Source organism: Argiope bruennichi, chromosome 3, assembly GCF_947563725.1.
Source record: "Argiope bruennichi chromosome 3, qqArgBrue1.1, whole genome shotgun sequence".
In the NCBI taxonomy this organism is placed as follows: Eukaryota; Metazoa; Arthropoda; class Arachnida; order Araneae; family Araneidae; genus Argiope; species Argiope bruennichi.
In genome coordinates this window covers 120,987,236-121,002,863 of record NC_079153.1, presented here as the reverse complement: position 1 = coordinate 121,002,863, position 15,628 = coordinate 120,987,236, and the positions used below count along the sequence as shown (strand labels likewise).

The window sequence follows — 15,628 nt, the reverse complement described above, 5'->3', positions numbered from 1 at the left end:
AATCTGTTTTTTCTATTTTGTGTTTATTTTTGTAGTGCAATTGTTTTAAATACCTTTACAGGAAATGCGATTAAAATTATTGTACTACTGCATGTTAACCTACTGTGAGGCATATCTATTCGCATCACTACATATATTTATTGAAGATTTAAAAAACATGAATAAGTGAACAATCCTACATTGTAAAATCAAATCTTTTATAGGGTTATAAGAATAAGATACACTGTAAATATCATTAACTAAAATTTCTAGAGTTTCAAATAAAAAATATATATTTTATGAAAAATACACATTCGGTGACATTCCTGCATGAAAAGAAAAATACCCCAAAAACAGGGAATTTGAAAAGTTACATAATATTCAATTTATCGAAAATATTAATAATTTCTAACCAGTTACATAAAAAATAATTGTGATATATTACTATGATGCATGTAGGTGTAGTGATGTAAACATATTAGAGTATAATAAGATAGCAGCAGATTATGATTTAAGAGTGCCCAATGGATATCATACATTAAATATGACAATATCTGAAGCAAATGTGATAACATAAAAATATAAATTCAATACAAAATATATACATTCTGAACAAACAAATAATTACAAACATTAGTGCATATAGAATAAAATAAAATGTAAGGTACAAAAGAGTTTTAAATAAACTAAAAAATATAAGGTTTTCAGCAATACAGTCTGCTATAGAAGGAATTTTTTTTCCTTCTTTTTTTCAATAAGAATTGCAATAATTTGAAAGTAACTGATTGTGAAGTACCTCTACAACTAATAAAAATGAATGTATGCGTGTTGATACTCTCCAGGCCAGACAAGTTCACTTACAGCTACCAAATTTGGAAACATATGAAGAGTAGGAATGTGCCCTTTAGAGCAGGTTAAAATTGTTTTAATTAAAAATTAAGTTAAATTTTAAGTTATTTTATTCAATTATTAATTCAAGTCACTTTATCACAATAACTTCCAAAAATATTATTCAACAAAAATGAGTTTTATAAGATAAATAATACCAACTTAATACTCGTGCAAATTTTTATCTGAATTTTGGCAATTTCCTTTAAAAAAAATTTTTTTAACTAATTTTTAACAACAAATTATACTGCTGCTCTGAAATTCAAACCATTTTTACTGTTTCGTGATTTTTTTAATTACATGATATTTTTCCATTACAGAAAACTGAGGAAGAAGGATTCTATTTAACATCTGTTGTTTACAAGACAAATAAAAAAGTGAAGTTAAAATTCATGAAATATAGAAGATAAATGAACCACCCATTTACATTTTTAATAATGTTAAAGTATTATGGAATTAGACCCTATGAGAAAGGTTTATGTACACAATAAACATAACTTAAGTAAGATAGTTCAAATAACATGGCTTTAATGTCTATCAATTTGGTAGAATCATGAATATGAAATTAAAAGTGAAAGGACAAAATGAATTAGCTGAAATTAAATATAACTAATTTTCCCAATAAATCAGCTGGTCGCCAGAGACAATTAGTATTACAATATGGAATCCAAAACTTTATTGAATTATCAAGATATAATTGATTGCTGCAACAAAGTACATCAGTCAGCAGTAGATGCTCACTGATTATTTTCACTGAATCAAATAACTTTACACAAGAATGCATAATTTTTTTATTTTTTGATACAGAAAATAAATTTAATTTCGTTAACAAAGTCACCTTTTAAAATTACTTCCATTAACAAAATAGAAAATATTCTCATGCATTAGCAATATTGAAAATGTTATTTTATTACCTTTTTTTTTATTGCTTTTGTGTAATAGTTGAAATATAAAACATACAATTTAAGGATATTGGCAGAAATTGCAGCTCCTGCTTAGGAGTACTGAACAACACTTTTAGTCATTATTAGGCAGTACATAATGAATAACTGATAAAAATTCATATTAAGTTAGCTTAAATTTCAAGCAATATAACATGTAAAAGCTCTTTATTTGAATCCAGTAAATTTTTGTCAACACTGAAATGTAATTTAACTTAAAACTAATTACAAGTAATTGATAGAATTATTAAAATTCTCAATTTTGAAGTTTACTAATATGAAAAACTGGATATTGATAAAATTCAATGACTTTGTTGAGTACATATATTCAACACATTATAATTCAGAATGCGTAAAAGGCAGAATTTATGCGAACTTACACTTGAAATATTTGCATATGAGAACTGATAACACACAACTTATATACTCATTAATAGATGCTGATATAATGAATTATTCACAGGCTATATTTGTACATTAGCTTTTAAGGTGGAAAACAAGATTTTTTTAAATACAAATTCAACATTCTTCATACAAAATTGAAGTGGAAAAACTTATATCTTACATATAAAGTATTACCTATAATTATTTTTATTTTAATTGACAACAAATATAAATAAAAATATAATAAAGACATAATAAACACAAATATAATAAAGAAAAAATGAAATTGGCACGGATTTAACATAAATATTTTAATTTATTTGTTATTAAATCCATTATTATTTGGTGATCTATCATTAACAGAAAAAGAGAAATTTTCATTTTTCTGGATTCTGAATAGAAAAAGCAAATTTGTACTTTATATTCAGGGCTTTTATTAAACTTTAATGTTTAGTTGAATGTTCTGACTTGTTAATATTTTCTCTATGATGTTAATTTTTTGGCAAACAAATTTATACAAAACCAACCAAATATGAGCTATTGTATATATATGCAGTATGAGCAAAATGCTACATCTGACTACATCTGACTCGTTTTCAATCCTCAGTAGAATGATTAAAAACTGTCCAATGTGAATATACTCTTAATCTTTTAAGAATGTAAGTATTTTATTTGTTATCTAACAAACAAATGTTTTCATTATCTGATGTGTAGTATACAGGAACAATATGGAAAAAGATTGTTCCTGTAACAAAAGAAAACAAGCAAAAATTTAAACACACTAATGTGTCACCTCATGTGAAATTTCCTAAACATGATTACAGTTATTTGAAATACATTCATATAATAATGATTTTTGCTATATTATCTGTATGGGAAAAATCACTCAAATAAAAATTATAATTTTTACATCCTGAATAGATATTATTTTAAAAAAACTATCTCAACAATTTAACTATCTCAAAGATAAAATTTAAATGATTACGCAAGGCTGATTTTCAATGAATGCAAACAAACATAAAATATAAATGTACTTACCGGTAGCCATTACAGCACACACATCTTTTTGTTCTAACATAACACTGTGTATTATTTTCCACTGCATTCTGAAGGAAATAATTTAGTGACAGACATTAGAATTAAGCATAATAGTACAGTATGAGTATAAATATACAAAAATAAAATAAAAAAGCTATTCAGAAAACTGAAAAAGAATTGTTGCAACCCAAAATAACTTCAAATTTTTCATCATGTTCATGGAAAACAATATTCAAAGTTTCAATGCTTTAAATAAATTTGTAATATGAACACATAAAAAGTAACAATAAATCTTAATTAAATAATAAATCTATTTAGACTTCATACACTACAGCTTTAAAAACATCATTTTTGTATTTTTGAGTAATATATATATCAAAAACTATGTAGTATTGCCTACAAGGGAATGCTAGCAAAATCAAAACCATATAATACCAACATCAATAACATATAATAAAATTGTGAAAACAAAAACAAAAAAGTAACGATTTTGCAGGGGAGGGTGGGCACTTTCTTTCTTTACAGCAATAATTTTGAGTACAACCATTTAAACAAAATGAAGACATGTTTTTCTTTTTAAATAAGCACTGAAATTTAAATATTTTCTGCAAACAATGCAATTGGAATTTAAATTTCATAAAAATGATTTTCGAAAACACCAATAAGTTCGCCTCCAAAATGGAAAAATGATAAGGTTTAATTGATGGGTGAAAGAAACTATCACAAATTGTTTAATATGGTTTATATTTTCAGTAATAATAATTATTTTACATTTAGACTATCAAACAGAATTATTTCTATAAACTAGGAAAAATGTTAAAAAGGAAAAGTTAAATGTTTTAAATGATTTTAAGTAAATTTATAAACTTTAAAAACACAAAGAAATATACAATTTCTATGAAATTCACATTACCTAAGATCAACATTATGAAAAGAGAGAGAGAGAAATAAAAATTATCAGGTGGATCAATTTAAACTTTAAATCCACATTATGCGAATAAAACATATTTCAAGTTCTGCCAGTTAATTTTTTGTGAAACTGTAAAAATAAATATAAAAAAACAGTTTGACAAATGGCAATCAGATTCATGTTTAATATGTTGTGGAAGAATTTTTTTTCTTTTCCAGAATATATAATATATGCTCCATGATTAAAATCCTTGTTTCAACAAATTTTCTACAAAAAAAAAAAAAAAAAAAAAAAAGTGTTAACAAATTAGGGAAACAATTAATTACAAACCCTGGAGAAAAGTTATTTAAATGGTTCTTGTTGATAAAAGATTATTAGTTCCTCTTTAAGTCATGACGTTATTCTTCTTCCTTGTAAATTGGCAGAATGTTAATTTTTAACATATTCTTTATTAAATTCATGCCCAGAGAGTGGCTTCTCACAACAGAAATGCATAAAATCAGAAAGGGATGGCATGGGAGTAAATATATTGTCAGAAGAGATTTTTACTGAAATTTATTTGCATTTATTTTAGCCACAAGATTTTTATGTGATACTGCAAATTAAATGGTGGACATTTGAAATTTCAGAATTTAGACTCTGAGAAGCATAGGTAAACCTTAAGTTACACAGTTCAAAAGTCAAAGTGAAATTTAAATTAAAGTGGCTAGAAAATAATTAATTTTAAGAATTATATAAATTGAATTTATTCCAGCATTTAATAAAATAGACAACCACTTGAAAAATTTTATCTCAATATGTAAAAAATATATTAGCAGTGCTGTAAAAACAGTTTTAAAATAAAGTATTATATACTGTTCCATTTGTTTTTGTTTTTTTGTTGTTGATTTTTTTTTTTTTCTTTTATGATTTACAAAATATCCACTTACGGTCTAAAAGATGCATGGCCAAAAAATTGCTTTAGAATTCGAAAATGTTCATCTGAAGGTGGATCACAATCTTTAAAAAAAAAGAGGAAAAAACTGAAGATACATGTTTTTGATCATAACAGATTTCACACAAATAATAAAATTAAGAATAAAGGAACGTTTCAAATCAGATTAATCAGGAAAATCAGATTAATAAAAAATGCAATGCGATTTCAATTTCATGTTTTAAGAAGTAAATAATTAGTAATTTTATTGTACTAAGTGCTTAAGATTTTAATAGAAATTATATATAAAAATATAATGTAAATATACAACAAATGATATATTTCTTAATTTACAACTGGAACTTGCATACATTTCAAAAACAAGGCCATCATATTTCTGATGCTTTACTGAATTTATTAAAAGCAAAGATTTTAATAGTAAATATACATTCTAGTTTAAATATCATCAAATAACAATTGCTCGTTTACATCAAGGAGGTTCTATAATACCAGAACAATATTAGTATTGGAAGAATTTGGATCTTTATATATAAATATATATAAAAGTATTAAAATCAAGTTAATAGGAAAATCGAAACTGTTTGTTTCGTTTTCATTTTAGTTTCGTTTTCAAAATATTTCTTACTTTATATATATACTAGCCGCCTTTGGCGACCAGCCGGTTCACCAATATTACTGCTCGCTACAATTTTCAATTAAATATTTTCAGTAACTTGTCTCTTAATAGCTTCTCAAACAAAACATTTTTAATCTTCAAATTTTGATAGTCATACCAAACTTATACTGTTGTTTAGACCGTTTCGTTCAATTTACTATATATATATTGATTATATGAGATTGCAATTAATATAAAGATATTTTTTAATGAAACCAAGCATTTTATTTTATTTATCATTTTTATTATCATTATTATTATTGAATATGAGTACTGCAAACAGAATCGCTCGGTATTTAAGTCTTATGTGAATTACAAAATATTTTTCATAATTTATGTAATATCTCAAAGAATAATTCAACAAAAATTTCTCAGAATCAGCATAAAATTCAATTTTTAGTTTTGCTTTCAAAAAGATTGAAATGAAATCCATAATAATATTTTGTTTCGGCCTATAAATATATTTCAAAAATTATGAAGTCTAAATTTAATGCAGTGAGGTATCAGATTCTGATAAATATTCTGGACACACCAAATTTTAAATAAATGAATGAATATTTCTAATTTCAACGATCAACTAAGACTGATTTATGAAGTTTTGAATTTTAAAAATTCAACATTTTCATAATTTTAGTCCAATTAATCTTGAGAAACCTGCACGCTGATTGGCGTATTTTCTTTGAAACGATCTTTGAAAAATCTAAAATTATCCTTTTTTATTGAATGGTGATATTCAAATTTTCATAAATCAGTCAGTTTAAGTGATTGATTTAGTTGATTGGAAATTAATTCTTTTTATTTAAAATATTAGTGTTTCAAGAATATTTTGTTAAACGTGATTTCCACAGCAGAAGCTTTATGTAAAATCAAAAATTTGTTATTTCTTAGAGCATTTATTGGATCAAGTTACATAAAACATAATCATTTTCCATTTAGACCATTTTAGAAGATCTGTGTCTATTACTAAAGGTTTGCAAATTAGCTGTGTGGCCCTGATTTGAATGGATATCCTGTTCATATTAAACAAAACTTGCCTGAAAATAAAACTGATTTATTGGATTAATAATATAGATAGTGTAAAAGATCATAAAATAAATTTTCTTGAATTTATTTTTTAGAAAAAATAATATTTCATATTTGTTTCATTTCCTACAGACACGTGCTGAAAATTATATTTTTGCAGATTTCATTTACAAAAAGATTTAATTTATTTTCAATTGGAGCTTTAATCAATGTGATGGCAACATTTTGAAAAAGGCTAATTTTTCCCCCATGAATGCGAAACGTGCTCGTGCAGCTTAAATTTTATTTTTATATTGTACGAAAAAAATTGTTGAAAAATATAGTTAAAAAAATTAATTAAAAATAGAAATTTAATTTTAAGGTTAAAACATTGGTATCAATTAAAAGAGAAATTTTTGATCTTTAACTTGATGCAAAAATCTTTTTTGTGCTGTAATATTTTCGGAAGTTATAGCAGAAACACGCCAAAATTTTGCTTATTTTTTAAATAAATAAAATTCTAATTAAAAATTCGAAAAAATAACCCCGAGGTGCACATTCCCGGCCTCCAAGGTATACACGTCCCAAATTTCGTAGCTGTTTGTCGAAGGGTCTGGCATGTAGAGCGCCAACACACACACATTGAGCTTTATTATAAGTATATATATATATATATATATATATATATATATATATATATAAAAGAAAATATTGAAAATTATAAAGAGAAACAAAGAATGCACAATTTTTCTACTTCAACATTTAGATCAAATTCATGATAACAATCAATTAAAATAATTTCAGAATTTTGTTTTCAATACTAAATGTAGGTATTTTAAAATCATGATATTTCAATTTCAACTGCAGAACCCATTTATGAGTGATATGATGCTAGTAATGAAAATAATAATAATAAAAAAATAAAAATCTGTGCTTTAATATTTAAGTAGTGAAAAATCAGAAAATAACATTGTAGAAAGAAAAAATCCTTTATAATAAAATATATCATGTTTATATATACAAATTTTATGTAAAGTTCTTCCATAAATTATATAAACTAAAAATAAAAAAAAATTATGAAATTCAAAAAAAATTTCATTAATTATAAAAGTTGATGAAATAATATTATATATATACATATATATATATATATATATACAATATAAAATTTACTTTAACACACTGTATTGTTAGTATCATTAAATCCATACCAAAATCATCATTATTAGAAGGTACTAGCAAATTATCTTCATTTGATGTATTTAAATTATTTTCTTCATTGTCTGAACAGCTATTCTGATCTTCATTTTCTATCGGTGGATCAGAAGATGCTTCTTCAATGGAATTAATACTAATTTCAGCATCTTCACAGGCCTTGACAAAAGAAAAATATTGATAGTTTCAATGTAAGAGAAATGTTATTTAAAGAATAAATAATTACACATTTTTTTAATGTAAAAAAATTTCAAAAATACTTTTGAACATTTTTTTACTAAGTTTGAACTAGTATCAATGTGTTCACTTTTATTTAGATACAAAAAACTAGCACCTTTAAAAAAAGGGTACACAGAAATGCTAAAATTAATACCAGAATAGATGCTAATTAACAGAAATGACATTTTTTTAGAATAATGTACAGTTTTTTGTTATACTGGACTTGAGAAACTTATGCTTTTTTTATTATTACATAGGTATAGTATAAAATGAAAAATGCTACCAATTAATTAAAAATATTTTACTGCAACATGTTACACTTAAAAATTATTTAAACACATTAAACTCCTGACAAAAAAGTTAGTCACCACAAGATAAACTATTCAATGCTCTTGTAAAACAGCTCATTTTAATTTCTATTCATTTTGGAGCATTATAAAAAAGAATGAAAAAAGAGAAAAATGATCAAATCCTTCTAAACAATTCATACTGCAAAGTTGACTTTGTAAGGTAATTTTGATTCTTCTTTTAAATATCAAACTAATTCATTTGTTTAGCAAATAAACTTTGCACTACTGAATGAGATTTCTGTAATAAATACCTAAAAAGATAATTTATACAAAAGCTAGAGTGAAATAAAGTAAAATCTACCTTTATCATATCATCAAAATCATCTGGATTGCTACCCCACTCGTCATCACTTGGTTGTATCTCATTTTCACTGAATTCATCAATGTTAATGTCTTCCTAGGGAAAATATAAACATCAATTTTTCATAGTTTACCAGAACAGTCATTATGATATTGTATATTTAATAAAAATATGCAAGATATCCAAGCTTATCCACTCAATGATTCAGATAAAGTTTGAAGCTTCACAGTAAACAATAATTAAAAATTATTAGTAAATTTATAATTAAAGATTAAGGATGCAACATATGACTATGATATGATAATTACCATGCAATTAAACCTACATTTTGTTCGAACAAAGGACAACAATATCACATTAAAGTAAACTTAAAATCAAGAGCTGTATATTTGAGATGGATACAGAGGTTTTCAAGTAATTTACTGTTGGAAATCAGACAAAAAACACTTTTTAAAAATTGCCAAAGCATTACAAGTTACAAAAGTTTTTTTTTTTTCCGATATTTAAACAAAACATATTTTCAGTTAATTTTTTTGATATAATAAAATGTTGTTAGAAATTTATTTTATCAGTATTTAATAAGAATAATTTTTATTCAAATTGCTTGAATGAAAAATAAATGCTATACCAGCAATGTGCTAGAAGTTTCCTATTCTTGTTACATTTTTAAAAAAAAGACATTTAATAATATTTACATTTAATTTATTAAATATCTATTTATATTTTAAATATCTATTACTATTTATATTTAATAAGTTGTAATTAGAAACAAAAATTATTAATAAAATTATTTTCTAGTTTATATTTAATAAAAATCATGTACATGTTCCCATCTGATTAAGTCTAGGAGTTATTCCTAAGTTCACTAGATAACATAGACCTTTCCAGCTTCCTTTGCCATGAAATTCAGAAAGTATCATTATAATTATTTTATTTTTTATCCTTATATCTTATTATATTTCTTGAATGTTTCTTAGCTTGTTTAAGGCCGAACTTACATAAAAAAATGAAAAAGGAGATTTGAGCAATTATAAAATTTTATTAAGATCATATGACTATCAGTCCCACAAAAATGCATGTATGTGCAATATTTTCAACAGTTATCAGGGGAAAAATTCAAAATTCAGCTCACTTTTTAATTAAAATTTAAAAAAAAAAAAGCATTCCTTGGAACACATTTTTACTTTTCAAAGTATATATGTGTAAATTTGGTAGTTGTAAATCAAATAATTTGGTCTGTAAAGCATCAACACATGCACATTCATCTTTATTAATAGATTCTTATGGATATTTTAAATGTTTGAAAGTAAGAAAGTCCTGTCCCATCATAGTCCTATTTTTCTGCAAGGACATTAAAATATGGTGTCCTTTACAATGAATATAAATTTGAGTTGAGTAGTTTTTCTTTTAGAGCTACCTAATGTAATTTTCAACAACGCATTTTGTGAAATTTTCAATACAGAAATATTTGAATAGCTATCTCTTTTGAAAATACATATATTTCTTAGATTCTCATTCCCTTAGTCATAGCTGTAAGTATGTTGTGCATAAAAATAAATGTAATATGTACAGTTAAATTTTTTTGTAAAATGTTTTGCTTTTCATTATTTTTTACCCTAAATGACACATTTTACAGAATCTCAATTGTCACAGAATTTTTTGATCAATATATTTCATTATTTGCAATCACATTGATCCAGAAAATGAACTGAAATAGCTCATTAGAGGGGTTTTTCAAAAATTTGTCTCTGTAGATAGACAGATACCTTAAGTCATCAATGGCTAAAGACATTTGAAAACAAATTTACACGGCTTTGACATTTACACACAAATTGCATTTAAATCTGAGAATTACATACTTAATATTAGTATCCAGTGGTTTAAACTTAAATTTTTTTTTTTTTTAATTAAGATGTATTCATAAAGGTAAAAAATTTCCTATAAGGGAATAATTTTCATAAAAATTCGTGATAATATAATTTACTGCAATAGTCATTTTATATTCTTTCATAAATTTTTATAATTTTATAAATAATTTTACCTTAATATCTTTCTTAAATTCACTGATAGCATCTAAAGCTGATGTAGCTGCTTCAATTTTACTTCCAAGATCATTAATGAACTTTTCATTTTTGAAATTCTTCAGAGTATCAATTGCTTTTGCAAAACTTACTTCAAGGATAGAAATTTTTTCATTCATGTCATTTGTCAACCTAAAAAAAATTATATTATTTAATAAAAAAAAATTGCATATTTAATTTTTTTCTAAATGCATAGTTAGTTCAAACAATTTTTCAATATTCTGAATAAATTTAAATAAGAATGGTTATATAATATAAAATTTAGGAGCTGTGAAAACAATAATAAAAGATTTATTAGCAAAGCACCCAAACTATGAATTTGATTAAAAAACATGATATTGTTCATGACTTTTCACAAGATGGCTACCATTATAATGATCTTGACTGTATTAGATCCATTACCAAATTTAGGAAGTTACTACTAAACAAATGTCAAGCTATCAAACCATGTATATAAATATAGATTTTAAAATATTCAACTGATACACACAGTAACAAGCTACATAGCATTGCACCATGTATTAATATTCATTAGTGAAAGGAGGCAAAAATAATGATATGAGTTTTTTGGATTTAAATAATTTAAGGTAAAGAGTCACAAATTCAAATAAGAGAGAAGTACCTGCCGAACTCAAACCTTAATCACAAATTATGATTATTTAAGAGGAAAGTGGACTCTATTAGACACTTTGGGAAATTATTCAGTTAGGGTTATAAAAAATTTTATGCATATGTATTAAAATATAAATACGTCAAATTTCTTTAAAATACATTTTAAAACAAAATTTATTATTTTTAAAAAATTTTTAAATAAATATTTTTTTAAAATTAAAAATATTTCAGACGAATTAATTTTTTTCTATCATTTTTTTCTTATTACCAATGTAAATCTATTTGGAACAAAACTATGTATGATTTTGTAATTCCAATTAAATACTAATTTTTTTAGAAATATTTTTATGCACATTTACTGAATTTTCATAAGAATGTTATGTTTTTCTGAACTAAAATTAACTTTTAAGTAGCTAAAAAGCTCGAAACCTAAAACCTTTTCTTTTAATGTTTGACTGAAATCTTTATTATCAATTTAATTTAATTTCTTCAAAAATTATGATGCCTGGAACATTTCAACGATATTTAAATTTAATTACAATATCATTGAAAAAAAAATCATTAAGATGTTTTTTTTTCCTCTTAACCCTTCAAATATTTATTTTATTGAACAATACATTTTATTACACTATTTTAGTTAAATATAAACATATATTTTGGTGATGAAACAATAAAAATAAAATTACACCTTTTTGTCCATTTTTGCTTATCTAAGTCTACTGTCCCCTTAATATTACAGATTGTAGAGTTCACTAAGCTTTGCTGTATTTAAATGTTTTGCCAACTATGAAATTGAATTCCAGAGCAGTTTTCTGCCTTATATGAACTCCTTAAGCATTTGGGAATCAAGAAAAAATTACTTTAACTATAATTAGATTTGGTGTTATTTTACTTCACAATAACTATGCTAGGTAAACAAGTACTGTTTTAAAATATAGGAGGCTCATAGCAGTTGAGTTAAATTTATAAGTTTAGCAGTGTAGTAGATTTTTTATTTTTTTATTTAAGAGTTTGAAATTATCAATTTAACTCGCATCTATGTGAATGGGCTATGTTATGTAATGTCTTCTACTACTTAATATATTAAATATGCCTTCAAATAATCTATATTTGTGTGCTCCCCCAATGTCAAATCATGCGGATGAGTACATTAAACAAAATGCTAAAATATTCAACTTGTTAAAAATTCCATTTTATCTCGCATATTTAAAAATGAAACCTTATAAAAATATTAAATAAAAAACTTTAATTCCATAAAAAAATTTTATTTGGATTATCTGGTTTGGAATGATCTACTTTATACTAGAAATTTTTCATGATTTTGAATAATATTTTATACTTTTCTAGCAAATTCACACCATCCAAAACAGTAAATAAATTTTCCAAACACCTAAATATTCAGTTAGAAAGGTATGATAATTGGAGAAAAGTATATGTATACATTGGTCCAAATTTTCAATTACTTAGAAGTCAGATTTTTTTTTATATTCTATAACATTTCTGACTGAGATGTTATCACCATCTAAAAAAAAAATTATGAATATCACTGAAATTAATATTAAACATCTGTTGCTCAACACCATTTTATTCAGATATATACTAATTATAAATATATATATGTAAAATATGATTAAAAAAAACACACATTTAGTTTTTTTATGTGTTTTATTCTTCATAATTTCAAAGAAATAGTCAATTTTTATATTTTATTAAGGATTCTTTGTCTAAGCCTTAGAAAGAACACAATGCAACTACTGAATAAGAAGGCAGAATAGAGGAAAGAGAAATTGTGAATAAGTCTTTGAACCTTATATAATTTTAGAAGAGTCTGAAAGCTCAGCATTTTGGTTCTGTAGGAAATAAAATAGCGTGTGCAATATAGAAGTTAAATAGCCAGAGATCAAGTGATAGAAAAATTACTTCTAGAGCCTAGATTAATTAAAAATTATATATATTGTCATGTAAATTTTGAAAAAAGCTTAACCATTAAAAAAAATTAATACAAATAACAATCATCTAATAACTGAATAAGTTTAAATAAGAAAACTATGTCTAACAAAATTCCTTAGCCTTTTATTCATAACAAAATCAATTTCAAAATCACAGAAATAAACAAGCAGTAAAATAAAAAATATTCTTTAATGCACCGAGCACAATTTTAGAATAACAAGGGAAAAAATTATCATTTTCTTACAGAAGACTTTTCCTAAATTCATCATTTAAAAATCTCAATGTAGAATACATTTAGGAAAGTGGAACTGGTTGGAATTTAATAATGTATACACATTCTTAAGGCAATTCATTATTAAGTTATCCAATTAAAACATGACATTTTGTCAATATGAAAATTTATACTTTGTTTAAAAGTTAGAGTTTGCAAATAAATTGATTCATGATGTTTCCTCGGCTTTCTTTAATCACATTAAAATAAAAGTCCCATATTTCTAACAAGTTATTTTTATACAAGAAATTTTCTTTAATAAAATATAATTATAAAACGGAAAAACAAAAATTTGTTTTTCATATTTTCTAACATCTTGCTAAAAACAAACATTAAATGAAAATTAACTTTATAAACCAACAAAAACTAACAAGTGATGAATATAATATCAGAGATTAATTGTGTTCCATTAAAAATTACTTACATCTTAAAAAAGTTATGAAATGACTTTTACAACTACATCTAAATAAAAAATTTCATACTATTCTACATTTAATAGAATGAAACTCATATGAATCTAATAATGACCAAAAGATTATAAAAATCTTATATTGTTTACATAATTATAAGCTGTCTTTAATTTGAACAAAATTTTTCCGCGCACTCAACGAGTACTCAAAAAGTGAAGCCATTTCATGATATCAAATAAAATAGTTCTTAAGGCAAGAAAAAAGCGTAAGTGAAAAATGCTAAAGTATAAGGCAAAAAATACGCATAAATATATTAAATTTGATAATGCAGATATTTCAAGTAAATTATTAATGATTTGTAAAAATTACTAATTAATGTGCCTAATTATTTTCAAAGGAATAAGAAGAGTTGAATCAAAAGAACTGAACTGAATGGATTGAAACTAAACAAACCTGAGGATTTCGTTTTTGAGATTGTTGCAAATATATTTAACATTTTAAGAATTTCTTCCCTGCTGAACTTCAAATGAATTTGAAAAAGAAATCCGCTGACAAAACTTTGGCTGCGAATAACACCAATAAGCATCCAAAAGTGTCAGAGATGGTGTTATTGTCAATTGCGATGTTAAACGACCGTAATGGGTCGTCAGTTCAGGCGATAAAGAAATATATTTCAAGTAATTTTAATGTAGAAGAAAAGAAAATTTCTGCATATGTTAAGAGATATTTATTAATGGCAGTTGCATCAGGTACTATAATTCAGACGAAAGGAAAAGGAGCAGCTGGTTCTTTCCGACTAGGTGGTGGAATGAAATTGAAAATGAGCGAGCTGTTATCTAAATTTCCCAACGAACATAAAATTGTTCCATCCTCATCAAATAGTAACGAACAGCAGGATTCACCACCAGTCAAAAATGCAAGGAAAACTAAGAAGAGCAAAACGGATTTGAAAGCTACAAGCAGAGCTATATGACAGTGATATGATTTGAACTCAGTATGAATTATATCAAGTCATTTGATAGTTCGTATGAGCATTACATATCAAAAGCTTTTAAGAATGTTTTTATTTGCACTCTTTGTCTCTGCATTTGTTGTGCTCTTTTCTTTTTGCAATGTTTACTATGGTATGGAAATAGGTGCATTTATTCATTCAGTGAAGAATTCATAAACATCGATTTTATGTTGACTTTGTTCTATATGTTAGATATTATGACATAATGAAAAGCTTAATAACAGTGATAATTTGAATATTTCATTTTAATTCCAGAAATTCTGAGAATTTTTTAAATTGCAATTTAAGTGTGTTCTTGCTTTCCCATTCAGAATTTTTTTTTTTCCTCTGCAGCAAAAACAGATTTTGACTGTACATTCTTTTTTTAAAAAAACACTAATTATTTGTACAATATATTTCATTATAGTAAAATCTAAACACTTAAAAAAATCAAAAGTTTTTGGAAATACTTATTTGAAATGAAAATCTATATATGT

At 24.5% G+C, this 15,628-nt stretch overlaps 1 protein-coding gene across 2 annotated transcripts in view; it reads right to left on the bottom strand.

The window, feature by feature from the left end:
- LOC129963566 (bifunctional 3'-5' exonuclease/ATP-dependent helicase WRN-like) overlaps positions 1–14,355 on the bottom strand; it is a 42,516-nt gene extending 28,161 nt beyond the window's left edge. The window contains exons 1-6 of one of the 2 annotated variants that reach the window (XM_056078027.1): positions 14,290–14,355; positions 10,858–11,029; positions 8,817–8,912; positions 7,943–8,105; positions 5,070–5,139; positions 3,231–3,298 (exon numbers count right to left, since the gene is read on the bottom strand). In XM_056078027.1, the coding sequence (XP_055934002.1) occupies positions 3,231–3,298; positions 5,070–5,139; positions 7,943–8,105; positions 8,817–8,912; positions 10,858–11,029; positions 14,290–14,291 (571 nt within the window). In that variant the 5' untranslated portion in view covers positions 14,292–14,355. Of the gene's footprint in view, positions 1–3,230; positions 3,299–5,069; positions 5,140–7,942; positions 8,106–8,816; positions 8,913–10,857; positions 11,030–14,154 lie in introns of both variants that reach the window. The other variant, XM_056078026.1, reaches the window with a different exon arrangement.
- Between the last annotated feature and the right edge of the window lie 1,273 nt (positions 14,356–15,628).